The following is a 17,056-nucleotide window of genomic DNA, read 5'->3' as shown; positions in this document are numbered from 1 at the left end:
CGACGATATATATGTCGCTAAGGAGACATCTAACTGTCCTCACTCTTATTCATAGTCTCTAATGTGATTAGCAGAATGATTGAGTGTGAGATGTATAAAATACTCAGGTTTTGCCTGTATTAATCCCAGGAGTAACAGAGCAGATCAACTCAGATAAGCAAGAAGAGTCAAGATAGAAAATAAATGTGCCTGTCTGTTCTGGGGGAAACAAAGATGAACCAATTTATCATTTATACAATTTCAGTTAAAAGGGTAAATCCATTACTTATCACCCCCTGCCAAAAAAATAGCAATTCCTCCCAAAAGAAATGTTAACAGGAACAAGTAAGTCGAGGGAAAAAACACACCAAAGGCAAATTACATACTAACCATTTGCAACATGCTATATTTAGAATCTGCTAACCCACCCCTCATATGGATGTTTGATAGCATTACACAGTGCATAACAGGGCATGTGAAATTTTCCAGATCCATAATTTGATAGCAAAATTTTGTGAAAAAAAAATCATGTGCTGGCTGGCAGAGAAAGGCTTGATGTAAATGTTTTATTACATTATGGTTATTGGAAATCAATAACATTATGATCAGTGTTAATTTAAGGTCATATTAACAGATTATCATTGCCCAGTTCTAACTATTATTGGTAGTTAAGTGAACCATTTCTTCTTTACAAGTGGCATTGTGCTGTGTAGAATCTCTTTTGTGAATGCCCTGATAATGAGTCACAATTATATAGCACCTTTTACCCTGAAAGCTCCATGGGTCAGCCATGCCACCTCTTGCCAACTCTCCCAGCTGTTGGACTCAAAAAATCTCAGAAGATTCTTAGCTTTCATTAAAAATAAAAGAAAAAACAGATTTATAGCTCTTGTAGTTACTGAGAAAAGTTGAATTGTGACCAAAGGGCACCCAAAATGATCAAAAAATAGAAGGTCAATAAAAAGACCTACAACTGAAAAAAGAATCTCACAATGTTAAGCCAGGCTCAAGATTTTGGATTTTTGACTGCCTGCCTTGCACCTGGCAATATTTCAGAGGCACAAATCCTACAAGCACAAAAGTACACAACTGTTCTTGGTCCTAAAGCATACAGCACATAGTAGTTTATGTCTGTGAGGGGAAAAGAGTGGGGTGAAGAGAAAGCCCCAGGAATCTCAAATGAGGGACACTTACTGCAGGTGCAGTGAAAAGCCCATCTGGAGCAGGGAGCATGCTACCTCCAGATTGGCAGAGGGAGCACAAAAATGGGTATTTCTGACCCCAGAGAGAGGCAGACAGGGGAGGACCATTGTGAGTGGAGAGAAAGAATGCTGGAAGCCTTCCCAGCTGGTCATGTCCTGCAGCTATCCGCGGGTGAAGAAAGTGGGCCTATTGGCCAGAGTGGTCAGAGGACCACTGAGAGAGCCCCGCACCAGGGAACTGCTCGAGTCTAGCTGCATGCAGACTAAAGCAGTGAAGATGGATGCAAGTAACCAAAAGAAAAGAGGAAGCACAAAAGAGTTGCCACCTTGTGGTCTGTGGTCTCAGGGTCACTCCCTCCTTTGATCGTTTTTCTTCTTCTTTTTTATTGTGCTCCTCTCTCACTCTGCTGGGGAAGGTGGCAGGAGTGAGTGCTTCCTCCTTGTAAAGCCTGTTGACCAAGACCATCAGAAGCTAAGCTGGGGTGGAACGGACATTAGGGCAGGGGTGTTAATCTTGCGAGGGAGTTAAGTAATTTGACTCATAACCCCAGGTTGAGTTCATTCAAGTTTATTGTCTTATGGACCCTTATTGAACCAGCCTGGATTGACTGGCCCATGAACCTGGGTCAAGTTGATTTAAGTTAATGGTCTCATGTACCCTCATTGAATTGTTTGGGATTGATTGATCCATGAACCTGGAGATGAATTGATTTAGGTTGGCTGTATTATGGATTTTAAAATGGACTTATTAAAATTGATTGATGGGGGATGGGAGTCACCTCCAAGGAGGATTATTCTGCATTGGTCTGGTCCTGTAGGGAGCATACCAGGAAAGCCAAGGCTGCAACTGAACTCCAACTAGCTTTGAGCATCAAGGACAATAAGAAGTCCTTTTTCAGATATGTGGGGAGCCGGAGGAAAAGCAGGGGCAACATTGGACCCCTGCTGAACCAGATGAGGCAACTGACAACTGACGCCCAGGAAAAAGCCAACCTATTAAATAGGTACTTTGTGTCGGTCTTTCATCAGTCCCATGGGACGCCCATGCCCGCTACAGGACAGGGAAGTCCGGGTGAGGGTGATCCCCTGCCCTCCATTAATGCTGACTTCGTGAAGGAACATCTTGAGAAGCTGGATACCTTCAAGTCAGCCGGCCCTGACAATCTTCACCCCAGGGTACTCAAGGAGCTGACAAGCATCATAGCCCAGCCTCTAGCACGGATCTTTGAAAACTCTTGGCACTCTGGTGTAGTGCCCGAAGACTGGAAGAAGGGCAATGTGGTGCCTATCTTCAAGAAAGGGAGGAAAGTGGATCTGGCTAACTATAGGCCCATTAGCCTGACTTCTATCCCGGGGAAGATCTTAGAAAAGTTTATTAAAGAGGCCATCCTTAATGGACTGGCCGACACCAACATCTTAAGGGATAGCCAGCATGGGTTTGTTGCAGGTAGGTCTTGCTTGACCAATCTCATTTCCTTCTATGACCAGGTGACATATCACCTGGACAAGGGAGAAGAGATTGATGTCATATATCTTGACTTCAAAAAAAGCCTTCGATCTGGTTTCCCATGATCACCTCTTAGAGAAACTGGCCAATTGTCGTCTTAGGTCCTCCACAATCCACTGGCTGGAAAATTACTACCAGAGGGTAGTAATTGATGGAAGTCACTCATCATGGTGTCCTGTGACCAGTGGGGTCCCCCAAGGCTCTGTCCTTGGACCCATACTGTTCAACTTCTTCATTAATGATGTGGACACTGGAGTCAGAAGCGGACTGGCCAAGTTCACTGATGACACCAAACTTTGGGGCAAAGCATCCACACCAGAAGACAGGCTGTGATCCAGGCTGACCTGGACAGGCTCAGCAAGTGGGCAGACGAGAATCTGATGGTATTCAACGCCAATAAATGCAAGGTTCTCCACCTTGGGAAGAAAAACCCGCAGCATCCTTATAGGCTCTGTCACGGCTGGGTCCTCTCGGAGGGCCGTGATCTCCTCGAGGTCTCTCGCTCTGTGTCAGGCCGGCCCGAGGCACCCTCTAATTCTTGCCCGCCACGTCTTGTTGGAACATATGATTGGGAGGCTGCCTTGTGTCTTCCCTGGGCACGGCTACTTGGGACCTCTGTCCCCGTGTGTTCCGGGACCCCTGGGGGTCTCCCAATACGGTGGGTGTTCCTCGGACACCCTAGCCTTATGGGCATTGCGTGGCTCCTACCAGCCCCTAATACCACGCCCCAAACCTCGCAGATGTAATAGACGTTGGTATGTCTGCACGCCCGCTTCCCGGGCCTCCTCTATAGTCTAGCCCACTCTGGGCCTTCCCTGACGGTGTGGTCCCACTCAGGGACTCTCTAGCGGGCCTTGGCCCTTCCCTGGCCAACTGCACGGATACCCTCTCTGACCCTGGCTCACCGCGCTGCTACTCCCTGTCTTCTCGGGGGCAACCTCAGCACCCTGCCTCGGTCTGAGGGGTGTTGCCGCACTAGCCTGCGGCCGGGCTCACTATGCCCGTCTCGGGCTGCTCAGTATCGCCCCTCTCTAGGGCTGCTCAGTATGGCGCTCCCCCACTTTGGGGCTCGCCGTGCCCCCACGGGGCTTCTCAATGAAATCGCCCCTTGTTCTGGGGCTGGGGTCTATGTTCCCCGCACGCCATCCGGGGTCTATGTCCCCCCCGTCTGCAACCTACTGGTTGCACCCGCGACCCACTAGCCACGCTCCAAGCCGCCAGTCGCTCCCGCACTGGCGTGCAAGCTACGCCTTCACCGGCGCTATGAAATTAATGCGCCCTCCTGGTGCTAGCCCGCGCCCTTACTGGCGCTAGGGCACCCCACACTCTCTGGGTTCCCTATGAGGATACTACGCCCTCCTCGGGCGCTGGGGCCCCCACACTCCCGTGGGGCCCTTTATGAGGACACTGCACCCTCTTGGCGCTAGGGCACACCACACTCTCTGGGGTCCCTATGATTGAGGCCTCCTCCAACCCCTACAGCCTCACCCAAACCTCCTGGTGTAATATCACAATGTCAAAGCAAAACCACAAGCCCCTAGGCTGTAACACAAATGCAAGCTCAAGCCGTCTGGCTGTAACTCAAACCCAAAGCCCTATGGCCATAACAACATTGCTCCATATGACCATGGTGCTTGCTGCTAGGCTCCTTTCCACATCCTCACTCCCAGAGCTCCTGCCTCACAGGCTGCTGGCAGAGAACTGCCAGCCTGGCTTCGGCCCTGGGCTTTATAAGGGCCAGGCCCTGCCCCCTACAGGCAGCTGGCTCCCCTTAGTTGCTCCGGCAACCCACAGCTGTGCTCAATTGGCTCTGCCAGGGTTCGCTCACTCGCTCCCTGGCAGTTTCTCCTCTCTAGGAGCAGGGCACCGGGGTGCCCTGCGACAGGCTCGGCAGTGCTATGTTGGCTAGCACTATGGAAGAAAGAGACTTGGGGGTCATCATTGACCACAAGATGAACATGACCCTGCAGTGTGATGCTGTGGCTAGTAAAGCAACCAAAACGCTGGCTTGCATTCATAGATGCTTCTCAAGCAAATCCCGGGACGTCATTCTCCCCTTGTACTCGGCCTTAGTGAGGCCGCAGCTGGAGTACTGCGTCCAGTTTTGGGCTCCACAATTCAAAAAGGATGTGGAGAAGCTTGAGAGAGTCCAGAGAAGAGCCACGCGCATGATCAGAGGTCAGGGAAGCAGACCCTACGATGACAGCCTGAGAGCCCTGGGGCTCTTTAGCCTGGAAAAGCGCAGGCTCAGGGGTGATCTGGTGGCCACCTATAAGTTTATCAGGGGTGACCACCAGTATCTGGGGGAACGTTTGTTCACCAGAGCGCCCCAAGGGATGACGACTAGGTCGAATGGTCATAAACTACTACGAGACTGTTTCAGGCTGGACATAATGAAGAATTTCTTTACTGTCCGAGCCCCTAAGGTCTGGAACAGCCTGCCACCGGTGGTGGTTCAAGCTCCTACATTGAACACCTTCAAGAGCAAACTGGATGCTTATCTTGCTGGGATCCTGTGACCCCAGCTGACTTCCTGCCCTTTGGGCAGGGGGCTGGACTCAATGATCTTCTGAGGTCCCTTCCAGCCCTAATGTCTATTAAATGTACCTTCAATGAACTTATTTGAGGATGGCCTCCTAGAACCTGAATGAATTGATTTAAACTCATAGAAACCATTATTAGGAAAGTCAGCAGTTAACTACCAGCAGCATATTTGGCTAACACAAGATCCAGGCCCAGATGATTATCATTCAGGAAGTGGTAAGGGCTGGGCATAAGGAGAGGTGGAGCTCCACAAAGAGAATCCTCCAAAAGGACTGGCCCATACATTCACCAGCCCACGCATCCAGCTCCCAATACGGAAGAGAACATCAAGGCATGGCAGGAAAGAGCAGAACACTGGAGACTGGTGGTGGTTGCACCATCCTATACCTCAACCAATCACTCCAGTAAGATGTCAGGAAGGCTTGGGCCAGGGCCATACTGCACCTACTGCAAAATGCTTTAAAATTTTGCAAACTCAGTGGCAAAGAACAAGTCAATGACGTAGCATTCTGACATCCTGCTCCCCCATTGAAATGCAAGATGTCACTGCTAGGGTGAAATGCCAAGAAGGTTTAACAATGCACAGCAATAAAACCCAATATTTTTATAAAAGCAATTGAAGAATAACACTTGATCTCAAAACCCTTCATATAAGTTGAATATAGAAGAAATATTATCCCTACTCCACATATCAGAAAACTAAAGCAAAGCAATGCTAAGCATCTTACCTAAAGCTACACAAGGAGGGTAAAATGGTGGACACATGGAAAGTTTTACACATTTCAGGTGACAGCTCTCTTCCCAAGGGGGGGCAGGGCCTTCAGGCCCCCACGTACTTGGCACCTCTACCAGCGTAACTTCATTGAACAACTAAAGTAAAATTGGAACAACACAGTGGCTAATTAGGCCGAGGTTTCTGGCTCTCTAGTTTATGCCTTGATCATAAATCTTTTTTTTTTCCCTCCAGTATGAGGGTAACTGAAGTACCTGCATAGATACTTACTAGAGAATTCATCAGTGAATTGTATGTTTGTTTAATTATTATTGGAAGGTAGGTTGAGGGAGACTGAGTCTGCCCTTTCACTAAGGGAACTTTTATAACTCATATTATTTCTGGAAAATAGCTCCTTTAAAGCTGAAATACCATGTTCTACTGTAATTTGTTTGGACAGTACACAATGCAGAATACGTGGAGACAAACTGAGCTGCTGTCAGTGGAGATGCGAGATGCTATCTTTGTTGGTGGAAATAGTGAAGATACCATCACCTGTCCTAAGTGAGAAGATAGGAGCACAAAGCCAGAGGTTCTTGGCTTGAGGGTCTTGCCCCTCTGCTTAGGGTCAGACCGATCGCCATATTTGAGGTTAGGAAGGAATTTTACCCCATGATCAGATTTGTACAGACTGGGGGGAGGTGCTTGCCTTCCTCTGTAGTGGAGGGCATGGCCCTATACCAGGATTTCTTCAGTGTAGATTGATAATATTTTATAGAAGCCAGACATTAGTTGGCATTCTTCCCCTGCTTTATCTGTGGCAGGGTAGGGTGTTAGCTTTATATTGTGTCAAGGTTGTGCGTAGTCCTATGTAGAGTTTAGAATATGGTTGTATGGGATGGTTTGGATAGGGATAATCCTGACTAGATGATCTCTGGAGGTCCCTTCCAGCCCTACTTCTCTATAACACTCTAGGACACTATGGCTGCTTGCAGACATTAAAGCACGCACACACACACACACACACACACTCTCTCTCTCTCTCTTCCCCCCCCCCCCCCCCCCCCCCCCCCCCAGAAGCAGCAGTGCTTTACTTCAACCCAGCTCTGCAGCATCTGTATAGGTTGGATTCTTTAGTGGGGCTTTTTGGCGCTTTTAGCTAAAGCTGATTTAATCAGCTATTAGATAAAAGCACCAAAAGGGCCTGATTTTTATAGACATCGAGCAAGCCAAGTTGAAGTAGCTCACTGTCTTTTCTGGGCATGCATGGGGCAAGGCATGGGAAAGCACTGAGTTTAAATTAAAGCACAGGATTTTGGGGTATTTTTTTACATCTGCAAGCACACTATGATACTAAATTAGTTAGCACTGAAAGCTTGTCTCCTCCACATGCTCAGAAGAGTTTGCATACCTCTGCAAATATGTTTGTCTGGTCTAAATGAGTATATTTTCCTGGCTGTTGCTCAGCATGTGTTAATGAATAGATTTATGAATGCTGATTTCCTCTATTGTCACAATTATTTATGATTTTTTGGTTTTTTTTGATTCTCATCTCTTTTCTGGCACCTAACTCTGATACCTTTTATTCAATTAATGAAGCAGCGTGCTAGAACAGCATCTTTAGTGCTAGCAGGCAGGTTCCCACAGGAATAAAATGGCTGACACTTCTCCCTGGATACAGATCAGCCTTTTTACACTATGAGACACTTCATTAAATCTCCAATGGTGAGGTAAAATTAATTTGTTTTTGTTTTGATTGCTATTTTTCATTGCAAGATTTTCAAATAGTAAATTAATTTCATTTAAGATTAGGGCAGTCAAATAATAATGTGAGAGTCTTAAGATTAATTTTTATTGAGTGCACTGGTAATGCTTCAGTGTGTACCATTTGCTAGAATTCTTACTAGCTTGCCATACTACTCTGCTCAGTTGCTGAAAATAGGTTGGAAATTTCCTCATGCATCCACACCTTTGAAGAACTAATATAGTGGCAATATCTTTGTCATTTGGCTTGGTTGATACAGAACTGTGTGTAACCCAGGCGGTACTCCAAGAAGTACCCCCTCTCCAATTGAAGGGATCAAAGCAGGTGCCCAAGCGCTGTGGGAGGTGTAGGGACTCTCGTCCCCCTATAGAGCAGAGCCAGACCACCAATGGGGACTTAACCATATACCTTTTAATGAGAGAACAATACTAGGAACATAACCAGTATAAACCAGGAGGGTAGAGGGGACACTACAATGCCCCGAAGGGGCAGGATTCAACAAAGGTTAGACACTTACAATCATAGACATTTTTATGCAGTTGACACAAGACAGGGTTAACCAAAATGTAAAACACAAACAGCAGAACAAACAATACTGGTTGGTATTACTGGAAATATAAAAGGCACAAAATACAAAATGTCAAATTACAAGGACTATAGGGTCTAGGTACCTAGAGGGGGAGAAAGGGGGAAAACACAATGGCCCCTTTCTGCTGCAAGAAGAATTCTTCTTTGTTAGCTCTCTCACCCCAAGTCACCAAAGCTGGGACTTGAACTCAGATCTCCCACATGGTAAACAGAAACTCTGCCACACAGCCACCAATTCTAGCATTGCTCTATTCTGCTAGGGGTCTTGATCTTCCTGGAGCTCTGGCCTCACATTGAGCTGCCTGGCCTCTGATTGGAGGAGCTAGAAGCAGATCTGGGAACCACTCAGGTCATTGCTCAGATCTTGCTGGAGCTGGGGAGCCTCTCCTACTGGCCACAGCCTCTCGTAGGGGATCCTGGAGCCCAGTGGGGAGCCTCTCCTGCTGGCCGCATGCCGCGCTGCTGAGGACCCCAGTGCTGCCTGCAGGTCCCACTCCTTCAGGCTCTTCTGGGGCAACTGCTCCCACCCTGCTGGCCCAGCTCTTGCCAGCTCCTTGAAGCTCCCTCCTTGTGGTCCCTTGCTGGTCTCTTTCCTGAGTCAGCCGCGCTGCCCCTTTTATCCTCTTCCAGGTGACCCTCAGGGCCAGTCAGGGGACATGGAGGGTGAGTCTCTGGGGCCTGATTGGTGAGGAAAGCGAATCCCAAGTCCTCTAATCTTTTACCCCTTCAAAACCCCTGGGCCAAATCATTACCAGATTGGTGAGGAAAGGGAATCCCAAGTCCTCCAATCATCTTTTGCCCTTTCAAAACCCCTGGGTCACTGCCAGCTAGCCCATCACATATGTAGCTATCTCTTCAAGTTAAGATAGTTCAATCTCTTCACTGCTGAGCTGACCAGCTATTAAGAGTTTTTGAAAAGCCACTCAAAAGCTGAAGTTATAATGGAAAAAACAAACAAACTACAACACAGAAGTTAACACCAGGTTAGCTGACAAAACCTTTCCTTCACAAACTTAGCTGGCTGCCTATAGTTCAGTGATAATGCTTCTGCATTGTCTCCAATGTGAAGAGCCATAAAAGGAGCTAGGCTCAGCTGGGGATAGTGGCAGCAGTGTGCAGGTTCCCCCTTTCTGTCCAGTATACCCGCTGGCTGTTCCCTACCAGCCTGAGAGCAGCTGCAGGGCTGGGGAGCCCTTCTGGTGCTGGTGCTGTTTTAAGCTAAGTCTGACTCCCAGGCAGCTGCTCCTCACAGTCCCAGGTGGAGCAGGGTAAGAGCATCCAGGACAGCAGCAGCAGATAGTTTACCCACTTCCTGTGCAGAATGGAGTACGTAGAGAGGGTGAAGGGAGAATGGAAGGGGAGAGGAGGTGCCACCAAACACAGACAGAAAAGGAGGGGTGTTGAGAGCCAGAGGGTCGGGGGAGTTTGCTACTTAAAAAAAGTCACCAGCTGCTGCTCCCATGGCATAGTTTGCCCACACCTGGAGGTGGGGGAAGCTGGGAGAGGGAGGTGCAGCCACCCCTGCAGCACCAGTTGTAGCTCCCGCATCCCTCTTTTTAAAATCTTAGAACCACCCATGCTCACAATACCCACAGAAGCTACACCAGGGGCACCAGAGATATGGCCCATAGGCTGGATACAGCCTGTGAAGCCACTTCACTTGGCCCCTAGTGATGGCCTTGTGCAGAGCCAGTCTGAGACCTCCCCTTGCTGGATCCTATGCATGCAGCATCTGCTCTGGCCAGTCCAGGACTGTGCCTTGTGCAACACTTTTTCTGGCCAGTCTAGGATGCCAGCCACATGCAGCATCTACTCCAGCTGGTCAAGGCGGCCACCACATGCAGCATGTGCATTGCAGTCCTAAACCGGCCAAAGCAAGAGCTCGATCCGGCATGGGAGGTGGGGGCACCAGCCCTGCCCATGAGGCCAGACCTGCACTGTTCATCTAGCCCATGACTCAAGGCCAGATGAGTTTTACATCTCTGAGTTACACCTTCAGGAGATCATGACTTCAGAACATTGTTCTGTGGCAAGGCAGAAGTGATTTTTGTCCTGTTTTTTGTTTAGTCTAAGTGGGTTTGGTTTTGGGGTTGTATATTCATTGCTACCTCTCTTTCTTTTGGAATCAGAAAATTGATGACTTCTAACTCTAATTCTAATTTCTAACCTCTAAAGAAGTTGTATTTGAGCATTAACATTAAAGAAAATGTATTAACTGATGTTTTATTTAGTAAGAGGTTAACTTTTTAAGATTAGTAGCCTTAGTTTTTTTTTCAAAGGATTAGGCATTTTTGTTGTCCAACTTGAGATACATAATGGGTAACAAGCAGCTATATTATGAAAATCAAGTCCCTTAAATCACCTCAAGGCAAGTGCACAAAAGATAGGCACCTCAAATAACTGCTCATTCTTTAAAAAGTAGGTTCATGAACTTGGCATTTAAACTGAACATATACTGCCATTGTAGTTCTGCCACCACTAAGTTAGTAGGGCAATAATTTCTGAATAGGTTAGACAAGCTGATCATATATGCTGGTGTATCCCAGCCTTTTTAGGCAACCAGTACAATTATTTTCTCTTCCATTAGTGCATTTATTTAAACCTGCTCTAACTTGCAAGGAAATTTGTCTTCCAAGGCCCAATTTACAGTAATGAGGGTGGGGTTTGGAATAAGCCCAGACTCCATTTTGAGCTTGATTACAGCTGAATAGGAGTCAAGCAAGGTGACAATAGAATTCAGCATGAAGACTCGACATAGATAGAGTGAAAGTCTTGAATCACAGAAGCCTGGTGATGACCCAATACTGCATATGCTTCAGTGACTGAATTAAACCAAGGGATCTGGTTGCTAGCATCTGACCCACTTAACTGCAGAGTTACTGGATGTTCCCAAAGCACATGGACAGAATTAATCCATGTCCACATAATTCTTCCAGCTATCTATTGAAGAATTAAAAACATCTATACGACTGATTTATGATAGTACTTTTAGATGAGAGAGAAGCTGCTCAATCCTTATAAGTATTTTTCTTCATTGGAAAGCAAGTTAAAATAACATGAGAATTGACCAGGGGTATGTAATATAAGGATAAACCATGTAAATATCTAAAGAGGGATGATGATGAAAAGACTGTTAGCCTGTTTTTGCCTGGCTCCTGGAATATGATGCTATCACTGTCTGTTGTCATATATTTATCCAGAAATGTACCCAGATACTGCAGTATGTTTATTTTTATTAAGGCATCTATATTTAATGTTAGCAAGTAGTGAGTTTTGTGCAGGTTCTCTTTGTGTGTTTACTTTCTAATGGCTATTTGAAATCTGATAGGTAATAACCAGTGTGTGTGTGTGTGTGTGTGTGTGTTATAGAGTTGTGAATAGCACAGTCAGATTCAATGATTCTAACAAAGTATGTGAAAATCATCTGAATATGTTGTTCATGTGTGCGAGCCCTAATGTCTGTGGATTTTAAAATGTGCCTAAGAAAGAACTTCAGATTAAAGGACTGTAATCGTACTGTAATCAAATAGTTTGTTGTCACCTTGATTCTAGGTTTATACATTTGAATGGACCCAGTTAAGACCCATAATTTTTTTTATAACTTTTACATAGTTCCCAGATATTTATATAGTTGTATAAGCTTTGTAACTTTAATAAGACATATGAAAGCAGAGAAAATCTCAAGCTTGTCAGTTTGAGAATTGGTATTCTACTTGGGCTTTGATACAAATTGCTTTTTATGCTGTGAGTTTGTATGAACATGCATGGGATATAACATTTCATGAAGGAATGCAGAAACAGCCACACCAGACCAGAGGAGTGGTTCATCTATGCAAACTCAGTGTCAAATTCATCTGGCCCTGGAGGCTGTAGAAATGGCGCAGGGCCAGTCCACAGGCTGGATTGAGCCCACAGAGCCTCTCCCATCTTCCCCCACATGCTGGATTCAGCACATGTGGCACCTACCCCTGACTGACTGGCATAGGCACTGAATGCAGTGCATGTCTCAGACCAGCCAGCTCAGGTGCCACGTGTAGCGCAGTCCTGGAACAGCTAAAGCAGGTGCTGTCCCAGGCGCTGCATATGGAGCTGGGCTGCACATGCCACATGCAGTGTGTGGGTCAACTTTGAGACCCAGGAGCAGCACTGGGGACCAGAAGATGGGACTTTACAGGTAGGAACCAGTGTATAGACTATCTTTGGTGCCCCTAATCAACGCCACTAATCTATATACATTTATTTTAGCCAGTGAACAGTCACAACTTCCACTGACATCAGATGAGTGCCTGAACTGAGCAGTGAACAGGAGACAGCAATGAATTCTGATTCAGCAGGAGAGAGGAATGAATTCTAATTAACAGAATGAAAGCAGAAAAATCCATTAAAAGAATTACAGCCAGAGACACTACCTGACTAACATAGATATCGCCTACAAGCAGAGAGTGTATCATTGGCTTTTAGCAGGATGGCTTAGGGTGATAAATAACCATCTCTCTTTCTCTTGCATATGTTGGTACTAGCACAGCTCAGTACTGATTTTATACAGTGGATTCTGCTTTATAGAATTGGTGGTTAATAGAATCAGCCCCTTATTTGAATCAATATGGGAAAAGCAAAACCATTTGTATATTATTACATGTAAAAATCACTTACATTAGAATCACGATTTTTGGTTTTTGGAATCATTTTATTGGAGAAGCCCGGGGATTTTGCAGTTTTCATAGATTTCATAGACATTAGGGCTGGAAGGGACCTCGGAAGATCATTGAGTCCAGCCCCCTGCCCAAAGGGCAGGAAGTCAGCTGGGGTCATAGGATCCCAGCAAGATAAGCATCCAGTTTGCTCTTGAAGGTGTTCAATGGTGTACATTGTAGTTTTGTGAGGAGCCCTCTGCAGGCTGGCAGAGTTCCAGCCTGCAGGGGCCTGGGAGGGAGCTGGAGGAGGGTGGTCAGGCAGAGGTGCCATGTCTATGTATTGTTTGTGCACATGGCCCCAGGCAGCCTGGAGAGCAGCTCCCACAGGGAGGGGGCAAATTGAGCTCCTGCAAGGAGGGAGGGAGTTGGACAGGGCTGGGGCCCCAGCGGGGAGTGGGACAGGGCCATGGGCAGCTCATCTGGGGGCTGGGGGACAGGCTCCCTCCCAGCACACAGTAGTTTTGAGGGGCACAACTTCACGCTGCTGCCCTCATTGCCCACCCCACCCCACACAGATCTGGGGGGCACGGGTTCCCACATGCCCCTCCAGAAGTGCATGCCATGGTGGGGAGCTGGCCCCACCCCCTTGCCCAAGCGTGCAGTGGGCAGTAGCAGGTGGGGAGCTGGGCTCAGCTCCACTGCAGCAGCTGCTGCCTCCTGCTGGCGAAAGGGGACTGTGGACCCAGGTCCCTGGCCCCATAGTTCTGGCAGCTGGGGCCCACTCCAGCAGGGCAGGGGCTCAGGGGGGCTGTGGGTGGCGGGGCAAGGGGCATCAGCAGTGGTTTGGCCCTAAAAAAAATCTTCCAATTCAATCCTTGCATGTGTCCTTTACCAGTAATTAAGATGAATCTGCTTGTGTATACATTTTAGATACAACAGGATGATTCAGAGCATCACAAGATATTATGAATGTGCTAAGCAGTCTGCCTGGCACTTACAGGGGTAGATATTTTTATTAGAAGTCTTGATATGCGTCAGACCATGACACAGAAAAAAGAAGGAAAAAACATTTATAGGAGCCAGTTACATTTTAAGGGTCTTATTCTGTTCCCACAAAGTCAATGCAGAAACTTAACTTCAGTAGGAACATGATTTGGGCCTAAGTATCCTTTCAGAGAGAACACTGAATATTTTGTAGTCATTAAAACCAGACCTGCAGACTTCTTATGGAAATGTACAAGCTCAGAGCAAAAAAATTGTTGTTCTTCATCCCAAATTACTGCAGCATTTTAATGAGCGTTTTAAAATATATTTTGCATTGATGTAGCAATTCCCACATGAGGATCTTAGGGTACTTTATAAATATTAAGTGAAGCATCACCATGCACCTGGAGGTCAGAACTGTTATTTCCCATTTTACAGATAAGGAAAACACATTTTCAGAAAATGTAAGGCCTTTCATTTTAGAATTGTCCATGTATTGTATTTACTCAAATATAAGACGAGGTTTGCCCTCCATTCAGCATGGGAAGAAAGCCCTTTGTTGTAGCTTTGCATATCAGCAAACCATCCTATTAAATAAATTTGCTATCATTAAACTGGTGCTAGAAGCAGGATGTGCTTAGTCATGGAAACCAACTATGAAGTTGATTGAATATAGCAGATGCTGAGTATGCCCATAAAACACATGGCCCATATTGGGCAAACACACTAATGGGAACCTACCACAAGGCTAAGTTACATATAGCCCATCTGAATAAATTTAAGTGCCCACAATATTTAGCCTCCCTCAGCACCAACTCTTTTTCAGTCTTGTGAACCACTACATCAAATACATTTTGACTTCCTCTTCACCCCCACAGCTGAATAGTGCTTTTCTTGCCTTTTCTAGTTATTTCTGTTCTTCATAAGCGTTAAATGTCTTGTAAACATTACCAAGCTTCTGTGTAACTGAGAGGCTCTGTCACCCCCTCTCTCAGCCTGTTGCATGTGATTAGTGTGGCTGGGCCATCTGTGAGGTGGAGACGGACCAGGCAGCCCTGCGCCTCATCTGAAATACATTTTTGGAAGGTCCCAGAATTTATAACAAGAACCCCTGGTTCCAGTTGCAAGTCAAGGGCTCATTAGCACATGGCTCCTTTATGGTGAGTGTCTGGAGTACATGCACAAACCAAGCAGTGCTGGACTCTGGGGTCACCATGCCTTGAAATGCTGTTGACTCTCTTGGGGCCCAGCCCAATGAATTATATGTTAAGTCTTAAGTCTTTTGGCTCTGTATTCATATCATGCCTAGCTTTTACTATGTGTAAGTAGGTACAGAAATGGTGTTCAGAAGTATATTTATGGAGTACCTGTGCTGAAATTTGCAGCAGTTAGGGTTGGGGGCTAGAGCTAGACCCACAGCAGTCTCCTGTTCCCCTCTGCAGTTTCTGCCCTCCTCTTTGTCTCTTCCCTTCCCCCACTGTTACATGCACTCACTTCCACATTGTGCTTGCGGAGGGAACAGAGCCTGAGCAGGGTCTGACAGTAAGGGGGAGGGAGGGAAGGGGCAACAAGGCTGCAGGGGAAAGGAGTTGGGAGGGGCAGAGGGCAAGGGGGCCACCTGACCTCCCTCCAGCCACTATTTTCCTTGCTGTAGCAGTAGGAGGGGGATGAATTCAAGACAAACCTCCAATAATTAGATTCTACACCTGGAAAATTATAGCCAATGTATACATTTTCCATATATAGAATCTAATTATTGGGGCGTCATATATTCTGGGTTATCTTGTATTCAGATAAATACGGTATTTCTTAACTGTTGGATGTGCGGCTGGTCCTGATTTCTAAGGTACTGAACAGTCACAGCTTCTACCAACATCAGATGGAGTTGTCTGCACTGGGCACATCTGGAAATCTAACCTCAAGTTTTTTTTAATTAGGCAGTAGCAGGCACCCCTGAAAATTTTGTGACTTGCCAAAGCCGACAGAGGAAGCTTCTGGCAGAATCAAAAATAGACTATGTATTTTCCAACTGACAGCATCATCTTTTCCCCCAGACCCATAGGGCTTTCTGTTTGGGATCAGCATATTTTTTTTTGCTAATAAAGAATTATTTTGGTAAGCACATTAGAAATGCATTTATCTACAAGTGTTGGTTCTTTTTACCATCATCTAATGTACCATAATCTTCTGTTTTTGGTCTACAGGTGATATATGCCCTGAACACTAAAAATGATGAACATGAGGCCAGCATACAGGCTCTTAAAGAAGCACATGAAGAAGAGATTAAGCACATCCATGCTGAGACAAAGGAAACAGTCCTCCAGTATAAAAGCAAAATAGGAGAAGAACAGGTGCTACGAAAGCGTATTCAGACCCTGGAAGATATGCTGGGGCAACACCAAATGCTAAAGGAAGAAGCCTCAGCAAAATTTATCATGTGCAAGAAACAGCTGAGAACAGAGGGAAAAAAGCCTGAGTTGACCAGTTCCCTTTCCAAGGAGATGTTAGATATGAAGACAGACTTTGAAAACAAGCTTCAGCATTTAAACCAGGAGTCTGAGAGCCTAGTAAATGACTGCAAAACATTTGAGAGAGAGAACTTGGATACAAAGGAGAGTTTAGATGAAAAACACCGTGTGGAGATGCAGGTTGTACTTAATGAAATGGAAAACCTCAAGAGTGAGAATCAAAAGATAATTGAAGAATATGCTGAGAAAACCAGTAAATTACAAGCTTTTTATGAGAAAGAAAAAGACACTTTGAAAAAGGCCATGCAGCAATCAGTGGCAGATATACAGAAGCAGTGCCAGCAAAGAGAAATGGAGCAAAGGAAAATCAATGAAGCCCAAGAGGCTGTTTTGTTGCAGCAAGTAAAGAAGCTGGAGGCTGACCTAGAGGTGAAAAGTCAAAAAATAAATGAGCTGAAGAAACATTCTCAGAAGCTGAAGGAGAAGACACAGGTAGAATGTGAGACCCTAGTCTAGTTGCCTATGAAGTAGCACATTGCTAAGTCTTTAAATTTCTGGTTTATAGGATTTTTATTTAAATATCACCTGGAGTCAAATGCTTTGCAAGCACTAAAGAAGTTTAACAGAATTCAGAAGACAAGGGCTGCCTCCAGATGAGCTCAGCCGTGCAGTA

General features: G+C 46.0%; 1 protein-coding gene across 1 annotated transcript in view; it reads left to right on the top strand.

Annotated features, from left to right (window-relative positions):
• FAM184B (family with sequence similarity 184 member B) overlaps positions 1-17,056 on the top strand; it is a 93,547-nt gene that overhangs the window by 27,370 nt on the left and 49,121 nt on the right. The window contains exon 2 of the mRNA XM_019480034.2: positions 16,120-16,875. Coding sequence (XP_019335579.1) covers positions 16,120-16,875 — 756 coding nt within the window. The remainder of the gene's footprint in view (positions 1-16,119; positions 16,876-17,056) is intronic.

This window comes from Alligator mississippiensis, chromosome 2 (assembly GCF_030867095.1).
Source record: "Alligator mississippiensis isolate rAllMis1 chromosome 2, rAllMis1, whole genome shotgun sequence".
NCBI classification, from domain to species: Eukaryota; Metazoa; Chordata; order Crocodylia; family Alligatoridae; genus Alligator; species Alligator mississippiensis.
This window is presented reverse-complemented; position numbering and strand designations above follow the sequence as displayed.